This window comes from Mustela erminea, chromosome 10, assembly GCF_009829155.1.
Source record: "Mustela erminea isolate mMusErm1 chromosome 10, mMusErm1.Pri, whole genome shotgun sequence".
Classification (NCBI taxonomy): domain Eukaryota; kingdom Metazoa; phylum Chordata; class Mammalia; order Carnivora; family Mustelidae; genus Mustela; species Mustela erminea.
In genome coordinates this window covers 109,199,842-109,226,318 of record NC_045623.1, presented here as the reverse complement: position 1 = coordinate 109,226,318, position 26,477 = coordinate 109,199,842, and the positions used below count along the sequence as shown (strand labels likewise).

General features: G+C 58.3%; 1 protein-coding gene across 1 annotated transcript; it reads right to left on the bottom strand.

Moving 5' to 3' along the window:
* Positions 1-918: 918 nt before the first annotated feature.
* SSU72 (SSU72 homolog, RNA polymerase II CTD phosphatase) lies at positions 919-26,477 on the bottom strand. The gene is made up of 5 exons (XM_032361694.1): positions 26,282-26,477; positions 17,567-17,710; positions 3,633-3,772; positions 2,979-3,097; positions 919-1,404 (listed from the first exon to the last, which is right to left on the bottom strand). Exons 1-5 carry the CDS (start codon positions 26,359-26,361, stop codon positions 1,303-1,305), a joined length of 585 nt encoding a protein of 194 aa, XP_032217585.1. The 5' UTR covers positions 26,362-26,477; the 3' UTR covers positions 919-1,302.

Here is a 26,477-nt window from a genome sequence, read left to right as displayed (position 1 = left end):
TGCCCGCCCTCCGTGCCCGCCTCCCGGGAGGGGCCGCGCCGCCCGCCCGCCCCGCCCCGCGCCGCCGGCCGGACCCCTCCCCGGGGGCCGCAGGGCGGGCTCTGGCCCGTCCCGGCCCTGGTCGTCTGCCCAGCGCCCCTGGACCCGGGGGCCACCGCCGGACGAGCCCCTGCAGTCCTGGAGAGGGCCCTGGGGTTCCTCCCCGGACCCTCCTCCTGCGCCTCGGGGCCACCCGCACGTTGGTTGGCATCAGGCTTCCTCCAGCAAGTACCTGCCTTTGGCGGCGGGCCCTGCAGGGAGGTCACTCCAAAGCCATGGCCACATGGCCCAGCAAAGACCAAAGGACGCCCCGCAGTGGGGGCGAAGCCAGCCTCAGCACCATCTTCTCTCAGGGGTCAGCACCAGGCACCGGGACTGGGCAGCTTGGAAGTCCAGGCCAGTGTCCATGGCTCTCTGCAAGCTGCCCCGTGATCCTGGGATCCTGGGAGGAGCCCCTGAGCCAAGCCATCACCCACAGCCCCAGGCCAGCATTGCCTATGCGGGAGTCCCCAACACTTCCCCACGGGGACCTGAGGTTTCCCACAAGCCATGGGTCAAGAGGGGTCGTGGGGCAGTAAGGCCACGTGGGGGACAACTGATCTCAGCCCCAGAAGGTGCCACGGGAGCAGGGCTCCGTTCTTCCAGTAGTCCCCGTGGGCAGCAGGACTGCAGGATCCTGCTGCGAAGTTGGCTGCCCCACAGGCAGTGCCCCCATACCCCGTGCCCCCACCCTCCAACCTCCGAAGCAGTCTGAGCTGCAGGGTCAGGCCCAGGGATCCCTCCAGAGGGACGTGTGCCAGGCTGGCAGGAGCAGGCCAGGCGGGGACTCAGGACAAAGCAAAGACGGCCAGCAACGTTGATGTATTGGACAACTGCAAGTTCTTTCCCAGCAAGACAGAGCCCATGGCTTTATTCGGGTTATTTGTACATTCCAGCAAGTTTGGGGGGTGGAAGGGCAGGAACCACGACAGCCACAAACGCACGGGGGGAACGTACCGGAAACCGCTGTTTACTGTTTTGGGTAAAGAAAAAAAAAACCTTTATAATCAACATCCCACCCGTAAGTACACGTGGGAAAGAAAAAACGTGATTGTTCTGAATCGCGCATTTGCGCCTCTGCGTTTCCTGTGCACAGTCTGTGGGCACCACTGCCGTCGGCTGGCAGAGCACCGGAAAGCGAGATCTAGTATCAGGAAGGACAAGTATTAACAAAAGGCAGCGCAGAAAGATGGCTCCGGGAGGGCGGCGGGCGCGGGCCGGCGGTCAGTAGAAGCAGACCGTGTGCAGGAAGGCTCGGCCGCTTTTCTCCTCGAACTCCTGGAGCAGCTCGTCAATCTCGTTCTCCATGTCCTCCGTGTGCTGAATCTGGGGAGAGCAGGCGGGCCGCCCTGAGCCCGGGCCCCACGCCCGCCCCCGGCGCCCGCCGAGCCGCCCCTCACCCGACCCCGCGCACTCCTTCCCAGGCACCCCTGCCCTGGGCCTGCCGCAGCCGCAGCCCACCGGGGAAGGGAGGCCCGGGGCACCGGCTGCCGGGCCTGCCCTCGGACGCCCCCAGGACACAAACCGCGGGAGCGCACAGGCCTCCCGCCCCCGCCGGGCAGAGGCGCAGCCACTTGCTCAAAGGCATGCCCTGCCGTAGCCTCCAGGCACCAGCCGCCCCTCACGTCCCCTCCAAGTTGTGAGACCCACAAAGGTGTGCGGATGTGGTCAGGTGTCCCAGGTGGAGAACCACGGCCCTCGAGGAGCTCTGCAGCCAGTGGCCGGCTCCAGGCTGATTCAGGGCTGGCGAGGGCTGGCCTAAGTCTTGGCCTATAAGCAGTGCCTGTCTGAAGTGACGAGCAGCCCCTCTGGGACTCGTTTCTCGTCAGGGTGACCCAAACAGAAGTCACATGTGCAACTTCTGGGACATGTGCTCCTCTTCAGCCCTTTCTCGTGCGTAATGGCCAGAACATGGGCACAAGTGCTGGAGCTTCGGCAGCTATGCGGGGCCCTGAGGGATCTTGGGAACAGAAGCTGTGTGGAAAGCACCAGGCGAGGAGGACCCGGGTCCCTCCCGTGGCAAACCAGTCCAGGCCCGCGGGTCTCTGAACTTCTGGCTAAGCCACTTGTTTCCCCTGCTTTTCCGTCAGAGCCGGCGGACTCAAACCAGACCTCACACGCAGAACACAGGGCAAGGCGTACGGCTCTCTCCTTGGGTAGGTTCTTTCGTCACATTTAAGAGAAAATGTTTTGTGGGCGCCTGGGTGGCTCAGAGGGTTAAGCCTCTGCCTTCGGCTCAGGTCATGATCTCAGGGTCCTGGGATCGAGCCCCACATCAAGCTCTCTGCTCAGCAGGGAGCCTGCTTCCCCCTCTCTGCCGGCCTCTCTGCCTACTTGTGATCTCTGTCTCGCTGTCAAATAAATAAATAAATCTTTAAAAAAAAAAAAAAAAAGGAAAAGAAAATGTTTTGCTCTGGGCACAGCCACATAGCAGCGACAAAGCCCCTATGATTTCCCACCCAAGGGAGGATGCCCAGGGCCACTCCGGGAAGGCCAAGGACCGGCAGGTCCCGAGGGTGAAGAGGAGGACAGGACCTCATCCACGAAGCTCTGGGGGCCCTGGGCTCTGCTGGACCTGATCGGAGTCCTGGCAGGAGCTCTCGGCATGGACATGGCCAGGCACTGAGCTCCCACCAACTGCGCAACAAGCAGAAAGTTCTTAAGTCAAACCTGCGCGGCCGATGGGCAAACCGGCAGGTACATCGGCACTGACCTGGCTTTGGACACCTGAAAATAACCCGACATGAACATGAGCTGAGTCGCGTGACAGCCCCTTTCCCGGTAAAACCTGTGTGTCAGGAGGAGGTGGTCCTGGTATGTCTCTCCAGCACAGACTGCTCCCGGGGACCCCCGGTCAGGCCTGGGCCTGATTCTGGGCCAGAGCAGAGCCGGACACTCACACACTGGCACAGCTCACAGATGAGGAACGCCCCCAGGGTGGCCTCTTCGTGGTTGTCCTGGATGTCCACGTTGATGACGTGCACCGGCTGGCAGGTCTCCTGCTCTCTGGAATTCAGATCTGCCGGGAATAGAGCACAAGGGTCAGAGGCCGCAGGACCAGGGCACCTGCTCTACCTGTCCCTGGCCCAGGGGTGGTCAGCCAGGCCTGAACGCCTCCAAGCCTGGTGGGGGTGATTCAAGGAGACCTGGGGACCGTCAAGCCCAACGCACCAGCCGCCTTCCCACGAGCAGCCAGGCTGCCCCGGGCTGGAGCACCCAACAGTGCATTCACTAATGAGGGCCAGACCCCCAGCCTGGCTCCCTCGCTCCGCATGCGCCCTCCGTGTGTCCCAAGACCCTAAAACCTGCACTGCGTGCTCAGACAACACGCAGGTGGTCTTGCACGGGTGGACATGACCGGCAGAGGGCTGCGCTCCCCCACCCCGACCTCCATCCTCAGGCGGGCCAGGCAGGCTGGGGCGTCCTCATGAGGGCCTTGCCCGCCTTCGCCGGCCCTGGAAGCCGCTGGGTGTGCTGCTCAGGGCAGCCGCCGAGGCCGTGACGGGCGAAGCAGTGGCCCAGGCACGTGGGGCACAAGCGGTCTGCGGCCTTACCTTCCACCACCTGATCGTACACTCTCTCTTCACACGTGAGGATCAGATCGAACAGGTCTCTGCAGTTCTGGAACCTTTCCGGCCGCGGCTTGATCCTCTTATTTCTGTCCAACATATGTAAGATGCCGTTCTGCGTGTAGCTAAGTGCTGGAGTCAAGGGACTTTGGAAAGACTTCTCAAGTGCGGGACGCGCCAGCCCCCATCCCGTCCAGCTCGGCGCCAGCGTGCACCAGCCCAGCTGCCCCCCACCCCGGCAGGTGCACTGAAGCAACGGAGAGGTTGAGGCCGTTCTGTGGAGTGGGCTGGCCTCTGGGTCTCACAGGAGACGAGGCGGTGGGGGAGGCACCTGCCTTAAGCCCCGCAGACAGGCTGCAGCCTTCCCAGCAGCCCCTTCTGGGAGGCAGAGGGCGGCTGTCTGCGCGCTTCCTCGCCTTTCCTCAGTCTGCGGCTCTGACTCGTCCTGGAGCGACTTGGTGACACGCACAGAGCACAAGCTCTTCAGCAAAGACAAAGCCAATCCCCCCAAGTCTGGCTCAGTTACAGCAGTACCAGAAACATCTGGAAACCACCAAGAAAGGCAACTTCAGCAGCAAAAAGGGGGGAGAAGCCCCAGGTTAACTGGAAATAGTGAGCGGCCCAGAGCCTCCAGCGGCCGGAGTCCCTCAGAGCTGAGGGGACACACACGGGCCGTGCAGCAGGTGTGCGGCCCATCCCTTGCAAGCCCAGTGACCAGGTCTATATTCAGGGTCCCGGGGTAGGGTTCACCACCCTCAAGAGACAGGGACAAAGGCCCTAAAGGGAGTTCCTGACAACTAGGGATAAGCATCTCGTTAATTCTATTTAAGAGATGTACGCTGAGAACTTCTGAGTGACACGTTTGATGGTTTCCCCAGATGTTCGATTATGACAACTTACTCAACCTCCCATCACTCAGAATACATTTCCTGCCTGTCCAGAGAGCGGAGAGCGCTTCCAGAACGTACCCAGCAGTCCGTGCAAGAGTTCTAAGCTGAAGAGCGTGTCACTGGCAGCCAGGAGGTGCTTTTGTGTCCCATCCACCGTGCATCCCCGGGGCCCAGCCCGCCCCCCCACAGCTGCACCCGGGGCGGCTGTGAGCCACGCACAGGCTGTGGAGAGTGGAGCGCTCGGCCCTTCCTGCGCGCCGCGTCAGAGTCCAGCGTCAAGAGATGGCGTAGGGCAGGCCCTGTGTGGCCGCAGAGGGGACAGAGGCGGCCGGGGCAGGCGGGACAGCGCGCCCCTGCCGGCCGAAGGAAGACCACGAGCACCAGCGTCCCCAGGGGCGCGGCGCGGCTCCTGGTGAGGCCAGAAGGGACGGCCGGCCACTAGGCACCCCACAGCAGCACCCCAGGGGCTCGCAAAACCGCCCCTCCCTTACTTAAGCCTCCGTGATTTATATGGAAGAGAAACCAACGAAACTGGGGTTCGCGTCCTGAAAGGAAAGAGGTCTGGTTCAGGGATCGCATCCCACCCCCGCAGTGGATGAGGAAAGCAGTGGCAGCGGCCCTTCTGGGCCACATCCTGGCCAACAGCAGTGAGGGGAGGCCCGGGGCGGGCTGGGCAGGAAGTGCACAAGCCAGGAGCCCTTGACCATGAACCCACAAACCCACCAGCTGCTCCCACAGGGCCCCGGAGCGCCCCCAGGAACCACGCGAGGACCGGGACAGGATGTGAAGGTCCCCGGAGGGCAGTGAGACGCCCCACCACACACAGGCCCGGACCAGCCCCTGGCCTGGCTGCCCATGTTTGGCGAATGGCCCGCCGACTCCCAGAAGCAGAGCAGCAGGCCCGAGACTCAGTGGCAGGCCACAGCCTCCCGAGAAAGGGGCTCCCTTGACTGGCCTGGAAAACTGGGTTCCTACATGGTTGGGGGCAGAGACGTGGCATGCAGGCAGGCACTCCCTCTCCCCAGCACCGACTGAAAGTGCCCTGGGAATGATTGGGGGGCGCTCCTAGTGAAGCTTCAGCCTCCACATGAACCCCGAGATACTTCCAGAAGGTCGAGGGGATGGGGACGACGCCACAGTCCCGCACTCTGACTCCTGCACGCCTCAGGGTGAGGCCACCCGCCCCCGCCATGCTGAGCTCCGTGGCCCAAGGCTCGGGCTCGCGTCGTCCTCTCCCAGCCCCTGGCCTTCAGAAGGCGCGTCTTCACGGCTCTCCGCTGTAACCGGTGAAGGCGGCCTGTGAGCCCGTCCGCCTGACCCCCTGCCCAGCAGCGAGGCCGGCACAGATCAGGGGCGCTTGGAGGGTGGGAGGGCCCCGGCAGGGACCTGGTGCTGTGTCACACCGAGGAGGCGTGGAGAGACCATCCTGAAACACTCCAGGGTCTCAACTCAGACCACCAGTGAGTGCACGCTCCTTAAGGACGGTCACCTAAGTGCCAGCGTGTGGGCCCGAAGACACCCCGGGCAGACATGCGGGCATCTTGAGAGAAGCGGGAACGAGGCAGGACACCCAGTAGCCACAGGCGACCTGTATTCTCCGCAAAGCTGGAAACCCAAGTCCCGAGCAGCGGAGACGGATGGGCCCAGAGGCCAGGCTAGCGGGTGCTTCCAAAAGCCGCCCTTCGGGACCCTGCACATCTGTCCTCCCGCAGAGCTGCTCTAACCCTGACAGCCGAGGCACGCGGCTCTAGTTCGGATTCAGGGCAACTGTGCCAACACCAGGTTTAACTTCAACCCTGATATTCTCCTCAGCCCAAGACACAGAGGCTTAGCCAGACGTTTTCATCTTTAAAGCCAGGTCGCATCTGGTGGACACGGACGCTGGGGCCCCAGAGAGAGGCCCTTAGCGCAAGGCAGCCTCTTCCCAGCCAGGGGAAGCCCCACACGCCGTCCTCGGAGGAGGGACGGAGGGAGCAGGGGCCGGCAGCGCAGGGCCTGTGCCCGGGGAGCCTGGCGCCGGCAGAGCCCGGGCTCAAAGCGGAGACGTTCCCGCGAAGGAAGATGCAGGGGAGGCAGAGGCCTGAGCTGGCGGCAACAGGGGACAAGAACAGACGGGCCGTTTCCGAGCAAGGGAAAGGCGCCGACAGAAACCCAAACGAGGGACCAGAGGCTCGCTCTCCCAAGGCCACGGGTTCACCACCGGAGCCCCCCATCCCCCCTGAGCCACGAGGCAGGGATCTGCTGCCGAACCCCCGCCCCGCACTCCTCCCCCTCCCGGGGCCTCTGCCCGGGCTGGCCGGACAGTGGCTCTTGCCAAGGACAGGTGAGCACAGGTCAAGTCTCATTTCCTCACAAGTGTCACCAGCCGAACACAAGACCAACCTGGGGGAGACAGGCTTGGGACACTGAGGGCAGAAGTAGGGTCCCTAAGCAGAAACAACCGTAGCCGGAGACAGGCTCCCAGTGAGGTGGTACCTGGGCACTAAAGGAGCTTTGGGACCAAGATCCTCACAGCGCCCACAGATCGGGGCAGGGGCACAGGCCCCAAGTCTTCCCGCTCTGCAGCCAGGGGACCCCAGAGCTTCATCTTGGGGTGGGGCCTGGGTTCCCTGTACACCCGCTGCGTGGTCAACACGCTGCTGGCAGCCGCACGCGGCCCTGGCTGGACCAGATGCGGCTCACGTGTCCCGTGCAGATGGCACCTACCTCCGAGATGCAGGGCAAACCGCCCCAAGGACACGCAGGCTGGGTACCAACACCTACTGTCCCCAAACGCTGCCATGCCTAATTCAGGTCCTTCCACTTTCTGGCTCTGGATGTGACCCAAATCCCTGTGGCTGAGGCTCCCCAAGAGTGGGCCGCACTCAGAGGCCGGTTCGTCTTCTCAATTCCCTATAATCTAGTTTGACCTCCGGAAGCACAGACACAAGACAAGAACTGTTACGCAGGACCCAAGAGCCCTCCGGGGAGGGAGATCCAAGGGCAGTTCAGCTCAGAAATGCCCAAGCGCCAGCCGCCCGCCCTGTGGGCCAGGTCCCCGCCGCCACTGCTGCAGGACACAGCTGTGGGGTGCGCGATGCTGAGGAAGAGGGCCGCACCCCAGGAGGACTGGAGTGTCTGACAGCCCCCCAAAGGCTCAAGGACAAAACACAGCATCCAGGTAAGCAGGCCATGCTCTCAGGAAGCCCAGGGCAATTTCCCATTCCCAAACCCGTAATGAAGGACAACTCCCCGGCCTAGGAAATTAGAACCCCCTAGTCAGGAGCCTTCCCTTCTGCTGGGCACAAGGATCTACACCCCCCTCCTGCCCCCTGGGCCTCCCTCTGGAGTGTGCGACACGTGAGGGGCGGGGCAGGAGTCCAAGGAGCCCCCCTCGGCAGGGAACTGGGTCTCCCCACCCCATCTCAAGAATGATTCAAGTATTTAGTTCAAATCTCAGGGTTATATAGTGGCAACACTTCTGCCTTCACTTCAGATCAGGAACGAGGCGTGAATGGGGCAGCCCCGAGAGCCTGCGCATTCAGCAGACACATGGGCCGGTGCCCTCCCTGACCCCCAGCCCACAGAGCGGGGCCGGACAGTCTGCTGGGGGCCACGCCGTAAAGTGGGGCCAGGCCCCACACGCAGGGCCAGATGCCATGTGTCTCCCCCCCCCGCCCCCACCAAAGCCCCGTGTCACGGAGAATCTGTTAGAACAAAAGCTCCGGGGTTTCACTGAAGGCCTCTTTTAAAACACAACCCCAAGAGCCACAGGCAGCGGCCTCCGGAGGAAGCCGGACAGGCACCTGCCTGCCTCCACGCAGACCTTTCAGGACCATTTCCTGTTAGTCAGACGGCCATGGCCCCCGACAGAACAGCGAGGACCGCACTGGATCCTGCAGACGCACGCGTGAACTTGGGGAACCGCCGTATTGCATACTCGGCACCTCCCGGAGGACACAGGCCCCGAGAGCCTGCCAGAAAGGCCGACAGCGCCATTTTTAGGGACAAGTGTTACCTACGTGAGAAAATAAAGAACGCTGGGAAAACAGGCCCTGGGTTAGCACATTCAGAGTGCGGGCCCAGAGCCCCCCCAGCCCCCCACCTGCGCCGCGCGGTGTGAACGCTCCCAGTGGGGACCCGGGCCTGGGAGGCGCGGCCCGCAGGCAGCAGGGGCCAAGAGCAGGCCCGTAGAGGCAGAGGTGCCCACGACCACGTAGAGTCACACAGTAGCAGCAAAGTCGCTTCCACGGGGCTGGAACCCGCAGAGAACGTGCCGGGAAGAAAACATTTGCGTTTGTAATCACGCTGTGCGCGCCAGGGACAGCAGCCCCAGCCCCAGCCGCAGCTCCCAGGGCACAGCATCGCCCAGAGCCGCTGCGGACACCCGCCCCCCCAACCTCGCCGGGGTCAGTTCCAGTTCTGGCGGGGTTGCGGGGTGGTGGGCTGGACGTGGGAAGACGCTGATCTGCCTGACCCGGCACTTGGCGAGCTGTGCTGCTTGGAACAGACGTTTCTGAGAGGGGCTGCCCCCCCGCCCCCGCGCAGCACGGCCGCCCCCCTCCGACCCCTGCACCGACCATCAGCAGTGGCGGGAGGGTGAGGCCACCGCATTTCTTCAAAGGAAACACCCACCTCTGAACGGGGTTTGAAAGTACTGGCTGGAGGACCCTTCATGCTGGGGGACACCAGGAGGTGGGGGCAGTGAGGTCAAAGTTCAGGACCTCCTCTAAGGCTCCCCCAGCTTTAGTGAGAGCGAGGGTCTCATTCTTGGCCCCTGAAAGTCGGCCTGATGTGAACAGGCGACAAGGGTCAGCACAGTGCCCTGTCCAGTACGTTGTAGGAGACTTAAATAATACAACTAGCGGACGACCACTTGTCCAAACCAGGAAAAACACTGCATTCATTTAAATTTGAGAGAACGTTCACAAAAACACTTCAAGTAACCTGGCTGGATAAATAAAATTACAGTGGGGGAATTAATTTTAGTCCTTGTGTGTGCGTGTGTTTGAAGCAGCTCTATGCCCAACGTGGGGCTCGAAGTCTCGACCCTGAGTTCGAGAGTCACAAGCTCTGCCCACTGAGCCAGCCGGGCACCCCCTTGGTCTTTGTTTCAAAGACACACACACCCACCCCCAGATGTTTAATTTTATCAAAATTTTAACCTCAAAACAAAAAGCTGACACTGAAGATGAATAATTTTAGTGAAGGTGATCTTAATTTTTCAAACTTTTTAAAGAAAAAGCTTTAAAATTACGACTTAGTCTCCAACTCCATGTCTTTTCTACATAAATGGTTCAAGACTGGACGACATCCCCAGCCTCCCGTGGGAAGAAGGCTGAGCCCAGCAGCAGGGGACGGACGTGTCGGACGGACGTGCCGGATGGCCGCGCTGGACACCGTCTGCCACCAGAAGGCAGCATCCTGCGGGCTGGGAATGGTCTGCGACACCTCAGACGCCCGCGTGACGGCAACACAGCACAAGGGAACAAATAAAAAGGACCCTCGTTCCCCACGGAAATTCTAATCACCTAAGTGGTTTAGAGAAACAGAGCTGTCTTACCATGAAAGAACATTAAAAAAGAAGAGAGGTTGGGCGCCTGGGTGGCTCAGTGGGTTAAGCCGCTGCCTTCGGCTCAGGTCATGATCTCAGGGTCCTGGGATCAAGTCCCGCATCGGGCTCTCTGCTCGGCAGGGAGCCTGCTTCCTCCTCTCTCTCTTTCTGCCTGCCTCTCTGCCTACTTGTGATCTCTCTCTGTCAAATAAATAAATAAAAATCTTTAAAAAAAAAAAAAAAAAAAAAAAAGAAGAGAGGCAAACCAAAAGCAGGACCAGGGCACAGTAACCAGACGAAGCCCGGGCTGCCCGCCCGCCCCGAGATCGGCTCCCACGCTGTCCCAACAACGCATTTTGCACAACAAACTGTCTGGCTCACGGGGAGGGTGAGGAGCCCATCCAAGGGGCCAACGGTCACTGTAAAACCGCCCCCCGCCCCCGCAGCACTCTTCACAGGGACCAGCCGGAGCAGCCAGAGCCACAGGCCTCCAAGAACAGGCCGCGGGGAAAACAGCCATGGCCAAGGCAGAGCGGTCGGCGAGGTTCACCGGCAGCAGAAACCCGAGCGGAGCAGAGGCCACGGGAGAGAAGGGCGTCCCTAAGTGTCTCCCAACTGGAACGCACCCAGAACTGTGTGAACCAGGGCCTGGCAGCGGCTTTTCATCATAAAGACCTCAAAACCTTACTCTTGGAGTAATGCGATGCCCAGTGCGCCCCGAGCGAGGCTGGGACAGGAGCCGCTGCCGTCGAGGAAGAGCAAGTGGCTCAGATGGGCTCTGGGGCCAGGGCAGGAACCAGGCCGCCCTGAAGGTGCTGAGGACAGTTCTCTCCCACTTTTCCTGACATGTGTCCCTGACGCTCCTTGTTTCAGGGGTCACACACCCACTGGGAGCCCCTCCTGGACAGAGGGCCGAGGGCATCTGCTGACGACACAGCATGGGCAGGACGCCGCCCTGATGTCGTGCCCACACCCCCAAACGCAGGAGTCTGTTCCAAGGTGGACACACCTGGAAAAGCGTCTCCATTTGGGGTGCCCTCAGTCGCACTCCGCCCCCCAGGCTGGTGGGCGAGCTGTGCCTGTCGTAAGGGCCGCCGGGACTCAGGCCCACACCTCCTGCTCAGCCTGGCGCCTCCCCGGAGCCCTCCTGCTCAACCCGGTCTTCGCCTCCCGCACGTCCTCCTGGGTCAGGGCCTGGGAAGAGGACGCACTCCCACCCGCCCCTCGACCCACCCCTCAGAGGTCCTGACAGCTCACCTGATTTCCACCATCCGGGGCCTACTCCGTGCCACAGGCCGCACCAACTCCAAGTTTAGATTCAGGGGAGAAAGACCCAAGGAGACCCCACGTGTGAATCACGGAGAAGCACGCCAAGTAAAGGGGCCACGCAGGAAGACCGGGCCACTCCTCACCTGTACGGATCCAGGAGACACCCCTCAGGCGCGTTCTCAGGGGAGACAAGAGGTTTCTTACGGCTGCTCTTACGTCAGCCAACGGTGAGGCTCGAGTGCGCCCAGTGGCCTCCCCACACCGCGCACATCTGGTCTCCACAGGCCTCACAGTGACCAGCGGGACCCCGCAGCTCTGCCCGTCCCCCTTCCTCCCTGTGCTGAGAGGCGCCGGAAGACAGCTGGAGAGGCCAAGCCCAGCGCTGCAGGGAGTGGGCGGGTCGGGGGCCACCCTGGGCTGTCGCGGCCCACCAGCCATCAGAGGCAGGACTGGGACGCGGTGGGTGGGAGCCTCTGACAGAGCCCTTGGCACACTTCGGCAGAGTGAGAAAGGCAAACAGCTCTGAGGCCGGGATCTTCTGAAAGGGCTGTGGGGACAGCTGGACTCCTAGACCACACTCTGAGAACCACTACACAAAAAGCTTTTGAGCTGGAACTTCCTTATATTAAAAGTTAGTTCATTTTGGAAATCAAAGCGGTTTCTGCAAAGCAGGGAGGCTGCACTAACAAGACGCTGGGAACCCCTGGAGGAAATTTCCACGCCAGCTCCCGAGCCCCGGCCCCCAACCTAACTGCTGCCCCGCGGCGAGGCCTGGGGGCGAGGAGACCTTCCGGTCTAGAGTCCTCCTCCCGCCGTCCGTGGGGTTACTCGGCCAGGGGAAACCACAGGTGTGACCCACGTGACGTAACCCTCTCCCAACACACCTGGCGTCAGCATCTCACCTGCCGTGGGCTGGGAACACCACGTCTGTTCCCGGCCCTGGGCGAGCTCTGGAAGCCGTGGGTGAGGTCAGCGTGGCTCTGTTACGCCCAGACGCGCAAGTGACCCCTGGCAGCCACCAGCCAACCGTCTGTGTCCAACGTCTGGCCTCTCCCTAGAGGAGACGTGATGGTGGCTCTTCTGCCTCTCTGGAGTAGTGTAAGGTCATGATTTGTATTTTAAGCACAAGTGCTTTCCTAAAACCTGAAAGCTTAAAAATCAGCAAAACTAGATCAGAGTTTCTCTAGAAATCAGTGTTTAGCTAGGAACACACTCTGTTAAACAAACACTGTTTTCAAAAACTACTTAAAAACATAGCTGCCAACCAGCGTGCAGTGAGGGTCCCATACAGCAAGGCAAGGGGCGGGGCCCAGCCCCTCCAGCTCCGGGAGCCTGCCAGGCGCAGGGAGGAACGCGCTGGCTCGAGCTTCGGGAACCGTTCCCGTGACGGGACCAGCGGCCCTGGCAGCTCCTTCCACCCCCGCCGAGCACAGTGGGTGACGGCCCGCTGAGCTTCAAACAGGGGCCCAGGCGGACCTGAACAAAAGGAAAAGACCAGTGGCCCTACTGCAGAACAACAGGACCTCGGGGAGGACAGAACTCTGAGCTTGTGTCCACTGGCCTCGGACTCAGGACAGAGGTCAGGAGACTGTGGGGACCCAGCAATCTCAGAATTCATTTTTATTTTCAGCTTTTACCCCAACACAAGAAAAACAGCACCCTGAAGACCTGGGTACACATACAACGGACCCTTGAACAACACTGGGGAGAGGGGTGCCCCCGCAGGCAAAGATCCAAGTGTGACTGACTCTCCAAAACCTAGACCAGACAGCCCACTGGCGCCCCGAAACTCACTGGTTACACCAGCCTCACACTGAGAGAGTCTGTCTACACCACACAGTGTTCCAGGAGTCAGGTAAGCTAGAAAAACAGCGTTAAGGAAATCACAAGAAGAGATGTTTACAGGACGGTGCCGGGTCATCAGACGGCTCTGCTACCAGGCCTTGTGTCACCCGGGCCAAGTGCACACGGCAGCCCGAAGCCTCAAAGACAGCGCAGCCGGAGGAGGACAGTGAGAGTGTGGCCGAAAAAACCGAACCCACGGGCGCCTGGCTGGCTCAGTGGGTTAAAGCCTCTGCCTTCGCCTCAGGTCTTGATCCCAGAGTGCTGGGATCGAGCCCCGCATCGGGCTCTCTGCTCAGCGGGGAGTCTGCTTCCTCCCTCTCTCTCTCTGCCTCCTTGTGATCTCTGTCAAATAAATAAATAAAATCTTAAAAAAAAAAAAAAAAAAAAAAAAAAGCCAAACTCCTAAGGTGAGTACACAAGATGGAGAAAAATTAGAAAAACGTGCTGGATACAGGCTCAAAGCCAGTGTCTCCCGACTGTGCACAAAGCCAGGATCCCGGAAAGTGTCCGTTCTACTTGCGTTTCCCATCGGGGTTTAGGAGCAACTGTCTCTTCTCGTATTAAAAATGCCACTATTATTTACACAGTTCCTGTTTAAGACAAATGATTTTTAGTGATTTTGTAGTTCACACAGCGAAGATCTACTGCAAGGTTTCAAACGGGCTCCCCAGAACACCTCACAAAGGCATGGCAGCCCTCCCCGTGGAGACCCCCAATGGGGCCCAGCGATCGTGGGAGCGCGGTCCCCGACGGGCCCTTCAGATGCGAAGGAACTGTGGTCTCGTTTCGGCGAGACTGTCCAGGCGGGCTGAGGGTTCAGCTGCAGACCCCACTCCCTCAGCAAGGGGAGCCCGGTCTGCTGGAGCCTGCACCCAGCTCCACCACTCTGCCCAAGCCCACAGGGCACGGTTAAGGCTGCTCCGTATTCAAAATAACTCCAAGGCAAAGAAAGAAAAAAGGAAGGTTAAAATAAATCACATTAAAAAGTAAGACAGCCTGGCCCTCGCCAGCACACGGGTGAGCCTCAAACACGCTGGGGGAACCCACTCCAGGGCCCTGCATGCAGGAAACGCGGGGAGCACCCAGGCACAGAAGGGGGTTTTTGGAAGGGGGTGCGGGGGGACAGGCACGAAGAGGGGCACGTGATAGAATGAGCCCTGGGTGTTGCGGCAGCCGAGGAACCACTGGATTTCACCTCTGAGACTAATGATCCACTATGTTAACTAATTAAATTTAAATGAGATTTGAAAATGTGCTAAAATCTGCCGTGGCGATGGCTGCTCAACCCTGAGGCACAGCAGCGCCCACCGGCCGCTCTTCGCCGGCCACGTGCACTCTCTCCCAACAGCGCTCTTCTGGGGCCCTCGCTAGCGAAAAAGCGGACGTTTCTGGTGGTCTGCAGAGGGTCAGGCCAACAGGGATTCCCAGTATTACCGGCAGATAATCCCCACAGGGAACTGGTAACCAGCCCAGTCCAGCCTCACTAACTAGTTGAGAGTTAGTTTAACGAGGTTTCTGTCCCAACTCACGTCCCTGGAATCCGCGTGCTCCCAGGGGCAGGTCCTGCAGGGACTGAGGACCCGTGCCTGGTCCTCCACCCCCTGGGGCCACCCTGCTCACAGATGGAGAGCCACAGGGAAAACCACCTACAAACAGCCAGAGCTTCAGAAATAAGGAGCTTCCGCACTAACAGGACCGTGGGCCAAGACGTACTGAGAGCTCAACGCCAGGGTCCTGCATTGAGCCCCCAGCGCCCCGTGCACGCACACATAGGGGAGCCCAGCCCCCAGCCACTCCACCTCACCTCCCGGCTCTGCCAGTCAGGTACCACTTTCCTCCTGTGACGTCATGCTCGCCCTTGAAAATGTGCAATTTGCTGAATGTCCTGTCTCATCCATGGTTTACATCCTAAAACCATCGCTTCCCCAGAAGCCCCAGTATCTGCGGTGACAGACCTGGCTTCTGGTGCTCCCTCCACTTCTTCTATCGGATGCCGATGCGGAAGCGACCCAAACAGCAGCCCCTCCCCCACCCCCATCAGTAGTCAGGCAGTCCCCTCCTGTCCTCAGAGCACCTCCCAAACCAGGTGTGGGACCCTCAACACACAGCTGAACACCGCTGCCTCCTTCCCTGTTGCCTTCATACGGGGAAGGCCTGTGCCCCCAAACCCAGGGTCCTGCCAGTGTGCACACCAACCCGTCCCCCTCCCCGGGAGCAGATGCCCCTTCTTTACTGGTCTAGGGATGTACTTGGCACCCTTCCTAGAAGACAGAAATCCCACCCAAGTGAAGTCAATAAGCTGACAAAGGTATCTCTCTTCCAGAGCCTCGTGAGGGGCACTCAAAAGGGGCGGTCCGTGAAGGTGACCTTCCTGCGCAGGGTCTCAGGAGGCAAATACTGCTGGTGACTGTGGAAACAGCCATGACCCCCAACCACCACACCTTTCCCATGATGCAGCAAAGGCACACGTGTGCGGATGCCTCCTGGACGGGATGCTCTATGGGGAGACCGTGCATCTGCACGAAGACAACCCACAGGGAGATTCTGAATTCGGAGCAGCTGGTCCTGCTCCTTCATTCAGAACTGCTGAGACGCGCACACCAGCCCTCCTACTCCCAATCCCTCTCACTCCCGTCTTCCTAAAACATGGTAAAGTGCTGCCCACTCCCGGAAACGGAGCAACCATGGTCAGCGCCAATGTCGGAAGGCCTCATCTGTAAGAATTAAGGGAGTATGAACAAGCACGTTATTTTCTGTTTTGGTTTCTCTGAGTACAAGAGCTTAAAAATGAATGGCGTTGGCTGGAAAACCTTCAAATACAGACGTGGTCTCGAGGGAAGCTTCACGACACGTGGAGAGTTCACACACAGTCAGAAAACCTGGAGGTAGGGTCACGGTGTCTCTAGGATAAGGCGGCTAGTGCTCACTTCTCCTCGAGGCTCAAGGGCTGCTCTCAACACAAAAGAGAATTTCAGAGCGAACAGCCTTTCTGAGATGGGGCCTGGGGTAAGCCAGAGCCTGCGCCCGCCCGGCCCGAGGGCGTGAGCAGGCGCACCAGGCACTGTGACACTGTGACACGGAGACCAGGACGGAGACCAGGACGCAGCCCACCGGGGATGCGCAGGGTCTTCTCCCCCGTGCAGGCTCTGCCGCTTATGAGAAAGGCGGGGCACCCAGGACTTCCCAGAAGGAGCTCGGGTCAGCTGCACCACGAGTCCTGCACTCCCGCCTCCCAGACAGCCCCACATGCCCACGACGGCACTCTGCCTCAGCGCCCGACAGCTTTCTCACTGTAGCCGAGGGCGGCGAGCACTGAGCCAGACGGAGCAACTGTCAGGGTCCAGTTTTACATTTTGCTAGCGTGACCTTTGGGGCCACACTCCGTGCTAAGTAATCTACAGATTTACAGAAAACATCTGTAATTTATTAAAAATTACAGGAGCACCAACACGAGAACAGACTTTTCTCTCTGGTGCCTATGTTCCTTTCACCTGGTGTATGTCTGGGTTCCATCCCGAGAACCGGAGAGCCCGTATTGTACCAAGGCAGGCCCAGAAGTTCTCTAGTACACGTGATCATGAAGTGCCCCGGGCAAAGGCCAGGCAACAATGGTCTTAACCACTACACAGCCTGACGCCACGTTCATAATGAAAAACACCTTTCATGGGGTGCTGGGGTGGCTCAGTCCGTTAAGCATCTGAGTCTTGGGTTTGGGCTTGGGTCGTGATCTCAGGGTTTTGAGACTGAGCCCCTCACTGGGCGCGGCACCCAGTGCGGAGTCTGCTTGGGATTCCCTCTCCTTCTCCTCCTGCCCCGCTCACTGTGTGCGTGCTCTCTCTCAACATGAGCAATAATAATAAAACAAACCTTCCTTTCACATGCGTCTTAACTAGCAGATCCAGTCTGTTCTGCCTCTTCCTGAAATGAAGTTCTCTCAAGTTATGTGCTTCTACCATGCTTCCTTTGGTAGCAGACATGGCAGAGAGGAGCGAGGCTGCCTGCCTACCCGGGTCGAGCGCACGCTGTGCTCCCGTGTGCGCACGCACACCCGCCTGCGGAGGGGAGCAGCGGGCAGCCCTGCAGCGGGTAGATCAACTCCGCTCTGTGGTTCCTGCCTTCCTCGCCTGTGCTGCCCTGGCCGACGTTACACCAGAACCCGCCCTCGACCTTGTCAACATGGGCTCCACGTCTGCTTCGGCAGGCCCCACGCGTCCCCCTGCACACCGCATGTGCCGTGTGACTCAGCACCATACCCCGAGGCAGCCGCTAGGTACCTGCATCACAGACAGCCCTAGACTGGAGGCCAGAGCGACACCCACGTCAGAGGACACCTGCCAGAGACAAGCACGCGGGGTTTTTAAAAGGGCGACCCACTGGGATACAGTTCTTTGTCCTTCCTAAGGAGATCATTGTACATCTGATCATATGTAGTTTTGAAATCATAAACATTTGGCTTGTCGGGTGCTGGTCCTGGGAGCTTCACGTGTGTTCCTGTTCCGAAGGACCGGACGCTGAATCCCCGTTTGCTGAAACACACAAAGAGAGAACAAAATCACAGTTGGATTAAGACACAAAATTCTAAAGCCAAGGAATACAGAATGGAAAACGGACAGAATGAGTAACTGCTGATACTACAGACATGTTTTTAAATTCTAAACTTTCAGCATTTTATTCACAAATTTTTAAAAATCCTGTAGGATTTTTGTAAGGGCACCTGGGTGCTCAGTCGCTGGGCATCTGCCTTCAGCTCAGGTCATGATCCCAGCGTCCTGGGATGGGGAACCTGCTTCTCCCTCTCCCGCTTCCCCTGCTTGTGCCCCTCTCTCTGCCAAATAAATAAATAAATCTTTTTAAAAAAATCCTATAGCACACCGGGGCATCCGAGTGGTCGCATGGTTGAGCGTCTGACTCTTGGTGTCGGCTCAGGTCATGTCTTGGGGCCGTGGGACCCAGGCCTGCGTCGGGATCTGCGCTCAGCGGGGAGCTGGCACGACATCCTCTCTCCCTCGGCACCAACCCCCACTCACATGCACGCAGGGCCCTCTAAGAAAGAGAGTCTTTAAAAAAATTCTACAGCATATTACACCAAAACTGGATGAAACCGATTGAGACAGAAGACAAAGGGTTGCCGGCGCCGCTACAGGGTGGCCGAGAGCACCACAGCTGCTCACCGCATCCCCCCAGACCCTCTCGGGCCGTCGGAGGCCCCACGGACGCGCGCAGTGAGGGAAGAGCTCCTCCGAGTGTAGCCGACCGCCGCCCGGACCGCCTTGCAGGGTTCAGGCTCCCAGGACCCCCTCGGGTGTGACTCCTACGACTCTCCCACAGACTTGACCGCACGCACCACACAGGGAGCGCCACGCGTCGGGCCGCCGACATCCTGTAGGCCGGGGCTCGCCAGGAATCCAGAACTCAGGGCCCAGGGGTGCCAGGCCCACGGGCGCCTCCCCGCAGTCTCTTCCATCGTCACATCGGCCACGAGGCTCAAGAACAAACAGCTCCCAAGCTGTGCCGACTCCGGTAACCTGGAGTCCCTGGGAAGGGACGGACCGAATGCGTCTCCTGACAAGCCTGGGGGAAGCCCGTGAGTGAGGCCCTGCGCCGCAGCAAACTGTCACCTGACCTCCCGGGCGTCGCCACTAATAACCCCTTGGGTCGGCTGCGGTCACAGGCACCGAGGAGAACACAGAGCCGTGAGCCAACACGGCACCGCACTGTTGAGAACTGCCCGGAACAAGCAGCTTGCGTTTCAGGCTCCAAGCCGTTCTCCCCAAAGTGTCCCACAGCCATGCGTCCACTGCGCCAGCAGCTTACCGGCTGCTGAAATGTGAAAGCCACACGTCGCTGAGGGGTGAAGAGGAATTACTGCTGAGACTAACTACGGGCAGCATAACCCTCCTTGAAGCTGGCCAACCCTCAAGTCTCCTTGGAGTTTTCTGTGCGTCTCATGGACACACGTGGAAAAGCCAGGTGCCCAGAAGTGGCACAAGTGTCCCGGACCCTGGTAAGCCGACACCACCGACCACTTCCCTTGTGTCCAGGAGTGGGTTTACTTTGAGGGCGCTCGGCCATTCACACACCCAACACCTGTATGTCAAGGCACAGCCTCTCCAGCAGGCGAGGGAAAGGAGGGGTGCACTATGAAACCCGCAGAAGTAAGACCCCCAAGGACAGGACTCACGCTTCAAAACCTAAAAACCACCACCACCGTCACTGTGGCAGACTTGCCATCCCATTTTGATTCAACGACGTTTCCTGGGGCTTACTGCGTGCTGGGATACAATATGAACAAAACAGATCCAACGCTCTCTCCTTCGACATTTAGGGGCCGGTAGGCGGGGGTACAACAAAGCAGGGAAAACACCCAGCACACAGGACAGCGAGAAGACAGCGACGGAGGAAGCCACGGGGCAGGAGCAGCGCCCGCTCGTGGGGAAGTGGGCAACGGGACAGAGCACCTCAGAGCCTTTCACAGCACACACCCCACAATGCAGAGACCCTGGACAGGGCCCCGCAGTGCTTCAGGCCGGGGTAGGGGAGACAGGCCACCGGAAAGCTACCCACAGGGCTCCCGAGAGGCTCCAGACGGGAGAGCCCCTGGTGCAGGGACTCACATCCCCCCTCCCGCTGGAGCGGCCCGACACGGAACAGCAGGGGTGATGGCACCTGGCAGGCCCACCTCTCTTCTACGCGTCTTGTCACAGGAGGGTCTGAGGCTTGCATTAGCTGTCCAGATGGAGGAGTCTCCGCTTTTAGTCTATCCACATCCGTAACAGCAGATCGTCCCAAAGATAACCCAGCCCAACACTCCACCTAGCCTAACCAGGCTTCCCAGGGGGGGACTGCGGAGCTGCCAACGGACAGGTGGGACTCAGAATGAAGGCGGCCTGCCCCCACCATGAGAAAGAGTCCGGGCTCGGCTGTCACTTCTCTCCGTGACTTTCTGAAACGGCAGTCAAGTGCATTCAAAAATAAAAACGAAGTGCCGTTTGTTCTTCCCTCAACAGAGCGTTCCCAAGTGGCAAAGAGGCTAATTAGCAACAGAAGTGCTGTTTCTTCGAAGCTGATGCAGCCGGCAGAGCGGCCCATCTTGCGCTGTGCGACAACATGTAGTGCGACACCGGTCTTACATAAAGCAGTGACGCTAAAAAAAAATTCCCGACAACCTAAAGGCTCAACGTCGTCACAGATGCCAACAGATCCATCATAAAGAACCTATCACAGAGAAGGTCAAGTTTTGGCAAAGAGAACGGTTTCCACTGCTATCCCCACGGCTACCCGTAAAATGATGCTGTTCAAACGAACCCCGAGAAGGACCGCAAGCAAACACCAGATTAACAGCACGGGCGACGCGACCTTTGTTTTCCACAGCGAGATTGTTCATCAATTTCAAGCGTTTCTTTGGCCAAGACTGGAATCCTAGAGCCACGGCCAACCTTCAGCAGGCACACTCTGACTCTAGGTAGGGCACGACGCGCTCCCACTCCCAGGTCACCTTCCCTACAGGCACGTCACCCGCTGCTATCAGCCCGACGTCTAGCCCGTGATGACCTCATGCCTACGGGCCAGCTGACTGCTCGCCTGCAGCCGCACCGCCCGGCGCCCGCAAGATGAGCGCCCCTGAAGCGTGAGCGCTCCGGCAAAACCCAGGTCATCGCCCGCTAAATGTGCGCTATAAGCACGTCTCAGCAAACATTTCCCAGGATTCACACCTTATTATCCTCCCACAAGGTCAACAACAAAGCGGAGCAGCGAGGCCTGAGATCCTGGTGTCCCGCCGTGACAAGCGCACGTTCAGTGCCGCCGGCACCCCCGCTCACACGTCCCTCCCTCCCCGGCTGCTCCTCCTCCACCCTGGCTTTCTGCCGGCCGCCCTGCTCTGCTCGTTGCGGCCAGCCTGTCCCGTGTCCCCCGCACCCACCCACCCAGTGACAGCAGAGCAGGCCCTTGAGATCTGGCACTTCGGAGGGTCCAGCAACAACCAACCACGAGTGTGCTGCTCTCCTGCTCTAACCCCCCGTGGCCCCAAGCAAGGAGGTGTCACTAACACGGGTGAAACTGCTGAGCTACCTTCCCTGCTCCGGGCTCTCCCCATTCTCATCCGTAAAAGACTGGAGATGCAGAAGGTTTTAGCTGTGGGAGCTATTACCTACTGGCTCTACCCAGTTCTGAATCCATGTTTACACGAAAACTGCCTTTTCTCCAACCATCCTCCTCACTTTAGCTCTGCCTCCTGAAGATTAAAAGAAAGAAAACAATGCAGTCCCTTAAAATCTAGGAAGGCAAATGGTTTCCTCTGTAGACACCTTTTTCTGCATTCCCTGCCTTTCTTTGAAAGTCATGATTTCTAACCCTTCCACCGTCCTAAACAGTCCGCAGTTTATTTTTTTCAAGGGTCCAGAACCAAAATACCAGAAGAGGTAGGCAGAGAGGCTGCAGAGCACAGCTGACTACCCCTCCCCCTGGTAAAGGCAAGAGATTTCTGGAAAGGGGTCCAAGATCAGGGAGGAAGTTTCGCACCATGAATGGGGGTGCTCCTGCGACACAACCACAGGCAGCCCCAGACTTGGTCCCATCTGGGAAAGGACGTTCAATTTTGCCCCAGTTCTGGTGTGGCGGGGAGCCCCCATGCTCTGGTGATGATCTGAGAGCCCCACCCCAAACTGGGGAACCACGGGACCTTAGCGGGTTCTGCTGCCTCCCCTCACCCTGGACCCTTCTTCAGCCCATGCTTTATCCATCTGGAGTCTCAGTGCTGTTACTCATCATAACCAGAGTCCTTTATGTCCAAATCCTTACTGTCCCTCATGAGCGAGGGCTTCCTGTTCTGGGCACTGCCTCTTCACATGTGTTAAACACAGACATCTAAGGACTGCAAGGATGAAATCAAATGGCATTAAGAAAGCACCTGGCGGGGCGCCTGGGGGGCTCAGTGGGTTAAAGCCTCTGCCTTCAGCTCAGGTCATGATCTCAGGGTCCTGGGGTCGAGCCCCGCATCGGGCTCTCTGCTCTGCAGGGAGCCTGCTTCCTCCTCTCTCTCTGCCTGCCTCTCTGCCTACTTGTGATTTCTCTCTCTCTGTCAAATAAATAAAATCTTTGAAAAAAAAAAAAAAGGAAGAAAGCACCTGGCATGGGGCGCCTGGGCGGCTCACCTGTTAAGTGTCTGCCTTTGGCTCAGGTCATGATCCCAGGGTCCTGGGATCGAGCCCCCCATCAGGCTCCCTGCTCAGCGGGGAGTCTGCTTCTCCCTCTCCCACTCCCCCTGCTTGTGTTTCCTCTCTGTCAAATAAATAAAATCTCAAAAACAGAAAGAAAGAAAAGAAAAGAAAGCACCTGGCAGAGAGAGTTCAAGAGACTGACCCTCAACCTGGCTTTTCGTTTGCAGTCTCTCTGCTCCTGCTCCCTAAATCACACTGCCTTAAGACTGAAAACAGACCCGAGAACTCAGTTCAGCAGTATGCAGAAGTCTGTCTTACAACATCTGTTTTGAATGGCTAGACTAAGAGGTCTTCTAAGAATCAACATGCCCCTTAACATCTAGAGCGTTCTGAACAAAAAAATAATCAGCTCCAAAGGGAACTCTCGGTCTACAGCATACAAAGAACAGAAAGAGGCGTCCGCGGAAAACGCTCCCGCAGACCCTAGAGCTCCCACAGCTGGTGCCTGAAATGTCTCAAACGATCAAAAATAATCGCCCCAGGGAACACTGATATATACGTGAGAGAGAGAGAGAGAGAGGTGTCTGTGTGTGTGTCTGTCTGTATGTGTGTGTGTATACACGATATATCGTGATATATGATATACGTACCAACATTTGTTACCATTTGTATTTGGCTTGTCAGAAACAGAGATGATTTGCAATGGGGCTGTAATAACACATAAAGTAAAACAGGGTCTCACTAGTAAAACTAGCCCCTGTGCGGGTTCACTTAACTGTGTTCCTCCCAGTATTTATTTCAGATTTCCTGTTTCACAACACCTTCTGTAGCGCCCTGACGTTCTTAAGGTCTCAGGCGGTTCCTTTGTAGGTACCTTTAAAAACCACCACATCAAGTTCTTAGAAACGCGTTTAAACGCTGTAAAATCCAAAAAGAACTAAAGCCATAAATAATTGTGAAAAGTGAAAGACATGGAAAGTCGTTCTATCTTAATAGCAATTTCAAAACTAAAGGAGAGCAAGATCCTCTTTTGCCCCAGCAGCATGAAAAAATGAAAATAATGCCCAGACTGAGAAAACAGGAGTTGTATAAATAGATTATTTTCTGGAAGGTAGTCTGGCAAAATATAGGAAAACATGAAATATGCCTATTTTTTTTTTTTTTAAAGATTTTATTTATTTATGGGGCGCCTGGGTGGCTCAGTGGGTTAAGACTCTGCCTTCGGCTCAGGTCATGATCTCAGGGTCCTGGGATCAAGCCCCACATCAGGCTCTCTGCTCAGCAGGGCGCCTGCTTCTCCCTCTCTGTTTGCCTGCCTCTCTGCCTACTTCTGTTTACTTGTGATTTCTGTCAAATAAATAAATAAATAATCTTTTAAAAAAAAGATTTTATTTATTTATTTGACAGAGATCACAAGTAGGCAGAGAGGCAGGCAGAGAGAGGAGGAAGCAGGCTCCCTGCTGAGCCAAGAGCCCGATGGGGGGCTTGATCCCAGGACCCTGAGATCATGACCTGAGCCGAAGGCAGAGGCTTTAACCCACTGAGCCACCCAGGGGCCCCAAAATATGCCTACTTTTTGAGTCAGCTATTCTACGCTTAGGAATTCATCCAAAGAAACAATCAGAAAACTGTGCACATGTATTTATATGGCACAAGGATGTTGACATTTTAAGAATGAAAGATAAAAAGCAGCTAAAATGTCTACTAACCCGGGGTTGGCTACAAAATTAATTGCTCCACAGAATTCCTCTGGATTACTGTGTCCTAATTTTGTAACCACTGCCATTTCTCAATATGAATAAATGTATTCAAATTCAACACAACAAAATAACCACCCAAATCTAACATTATGTGAAGAGAAATAATAAAACACTGTACTCTCCCTTCCGTGTATGTGCACACAGGACACACCCAGAAGGTGCCGCACCGATCCTGCGAGGACCTGCGCTGGCCTCCATCTTCAGTGTATTCTGTTTGCAAAGAGATCTTCTTCTAAGTAACACTATTTTCTTTCTTTCTTTCTTTCTTTCTTTTTTTTAAGATTTTATTTATTTATTTGACAGACAGAGATCACAAGCAGGCAGAGAGGCAGACAGAGAGAGAGGAGGAAGCAGGTTCCCCGCGGAGCAGAGAGCCCGATGCGGGGCTCGATCCCAGGACTCCGGGATCATGACCTGAGCCAAAGGCAGAGGCTTAACCCTCTGAGCCAGCCAGGCGCCCAGTAACACTATTTTCTAACAAATGAAAACATCCCCCACATATAAGTATTTTAGCAATTAAAGACTCAGGTCTAAGTCAACATCACATTCATGAGGTGAATAATATAGATTACCCTGGGGCGCCTGGGGGGCTCAGTCATTAAGCCTCTGCCTTCCGCTCAGGTCATGGTCTCAGGGTCCTGGGATCGAGCCCCACACCGGGCTCTCTGCTCAGCGGGGAGCCAGCTTCTGCCTCTCTCTCTGCCTGTCTGTGATCTCTGTCAAATAAATAAACTCTTTTAAAAATAACAATAATAATACAGATTACCCTAAACTTACGTTTGGAGTCTATTTTTGAAACAAATTTGAAACACAGTAAAACGGGTCCAAGCACACCTACGACTTCTGACTCGGCGACGGTGGAGGCTCTCTCGCACCCCCGTTTCCGGAGACCCGCTGCTGTGCCGGCTACCACCGCTCGGAACTACACAAGGACCTATCGCCCTGCAGGGATCGTCTTGGGGAAGTATCAGATGGGCAAGTTTCATGACAAAACTACAGGTAGTTTAAAAAGAAAAAAACAAAAAAATTTCCCTCTCGTGGAGTGCACCCGACATTTGTTAGGCAGACAGTAGGAGCTTCCACTGGAGACCGCCGGCCAGAACCAGCACCACGCGGCGGTCTCCGACCCTCCTCTGACGGAGAACATTCAAGTTCATTTTCCTTGAGTGACTTCCCAGGAGGGTCAACCTTATGTTCTTTTCCTTAGATTCATGAACTTTAAATGCCTGTAAACTTCATGCTAGCACTTTCTGTCTTAAAACAAGTTTGCAACTGTACAGGTTTCTGCTTAGAGTCCACCTTCACAAGGAACCCAAAGGTCCAACACCTCCCATTCGGACGCAAGACGACAGCGGACACGGCGGGCAGCGCGGGTAGCTGAGCAAAGAGGACGCTCCTCAGCCGCAGACCCGCACCCTGGCGCGGAAAGGAGGAGAGAACGTGCAGAAAACCCCAAGTTCTCCCGGTTACCGAGGAAGGTGGTCGCGGAGGCGCCGGGGACGCGCCGGGAAGAGGCTTTCCGCACCAGGCCCCACCCGCCAGCGGTCAGCGTCACGGCCCGCGGGCCTCGCGGCGGAAACACGCTGTCCTACACACCCGCCGCCGCCAGCGCGGACACGGACCCCAGAAACGCAAAGCCGAAGCCCCGTGGGGCCCGGAAACGCGCGGCTGGCGGCTCTGGGCGCGGAGGGCGGTCTTGCCCCGGACTCGAACGCAGACACACATCCACGGCGTTAGCACAGCGGGCCGTGCCCGGGTTCGGGGCTGCGGCTTTCCGGCGGGGCCCGGGAGCGGCCACGCGGTCCGCACCCCGTCGTGGGACGCGACCGCCTCGCAGACGCGAACCCGGGGCCGGCCCTCACGGGCGGGCCGCCCCCAGAAGGGCCGCCAGCTCCAGCGGCACCGACGCGCGAGCCCAGCGGCTTCCCCGGGAGCTCGGAGCTTGGAGCGCCCGGAGCCTCCGGGCTCAGGACCCGAAACCGCGCGCGGACGACCGAGCCGTGGGGGCTCCTCGCTGCGCTCGGCCCCGGGGCCGACGAGCCCGGCGCGGCCCACCCGGCGTCCGGCCTAAGGGAGCGCGGAGCCGCCCGGCACGGGCCGGGCAGGACGCGGGGCCGCAGGGACGGCCGGCGGGCCGGCGTCCGACGGGGCGCGGGGCCAGGGCGGGCGCCCCCACTACCTGAGGATGTTGTGCGCCTCCATGCTCCGGTTCTGGTTGCTCGAGCACACCACCGCCACCCGCAGCGGCGACGACGGCATAGCGGCGGCCGCAACGACCGCGACGCAAGCGCTCCGGGACGCCCACCCGGCCGAGGCGCTTCCGCGCGAGCAATATGGCGGCCGCGGCGCCCGGAAGTCATGACGCCACGGCGGCG

Coding starts and splice junctions, on each gene's coding strand:
- SSU72 (XM_032361694.1), bottom strand. CDS start 26,361: ATGCCGTCGTCGCCGCTGCGGGTGGCGGTGGTGTGCTCGAGCAACCAG. Junction 17,711..26,281: donor GAGGCGCACAACATCCTCAG/GTAGTGGGGGCG, acceptor TGTGTGTTTCAG/CAAACGGGGATTCAGCGTCC. Junction 3,773..17,566: donor CTTAGGAAGGACAAAGAACT/GTATCCCAGTGG, acceptor TCCAGCACTTAG/CTACACGCAGAACGGCATCT.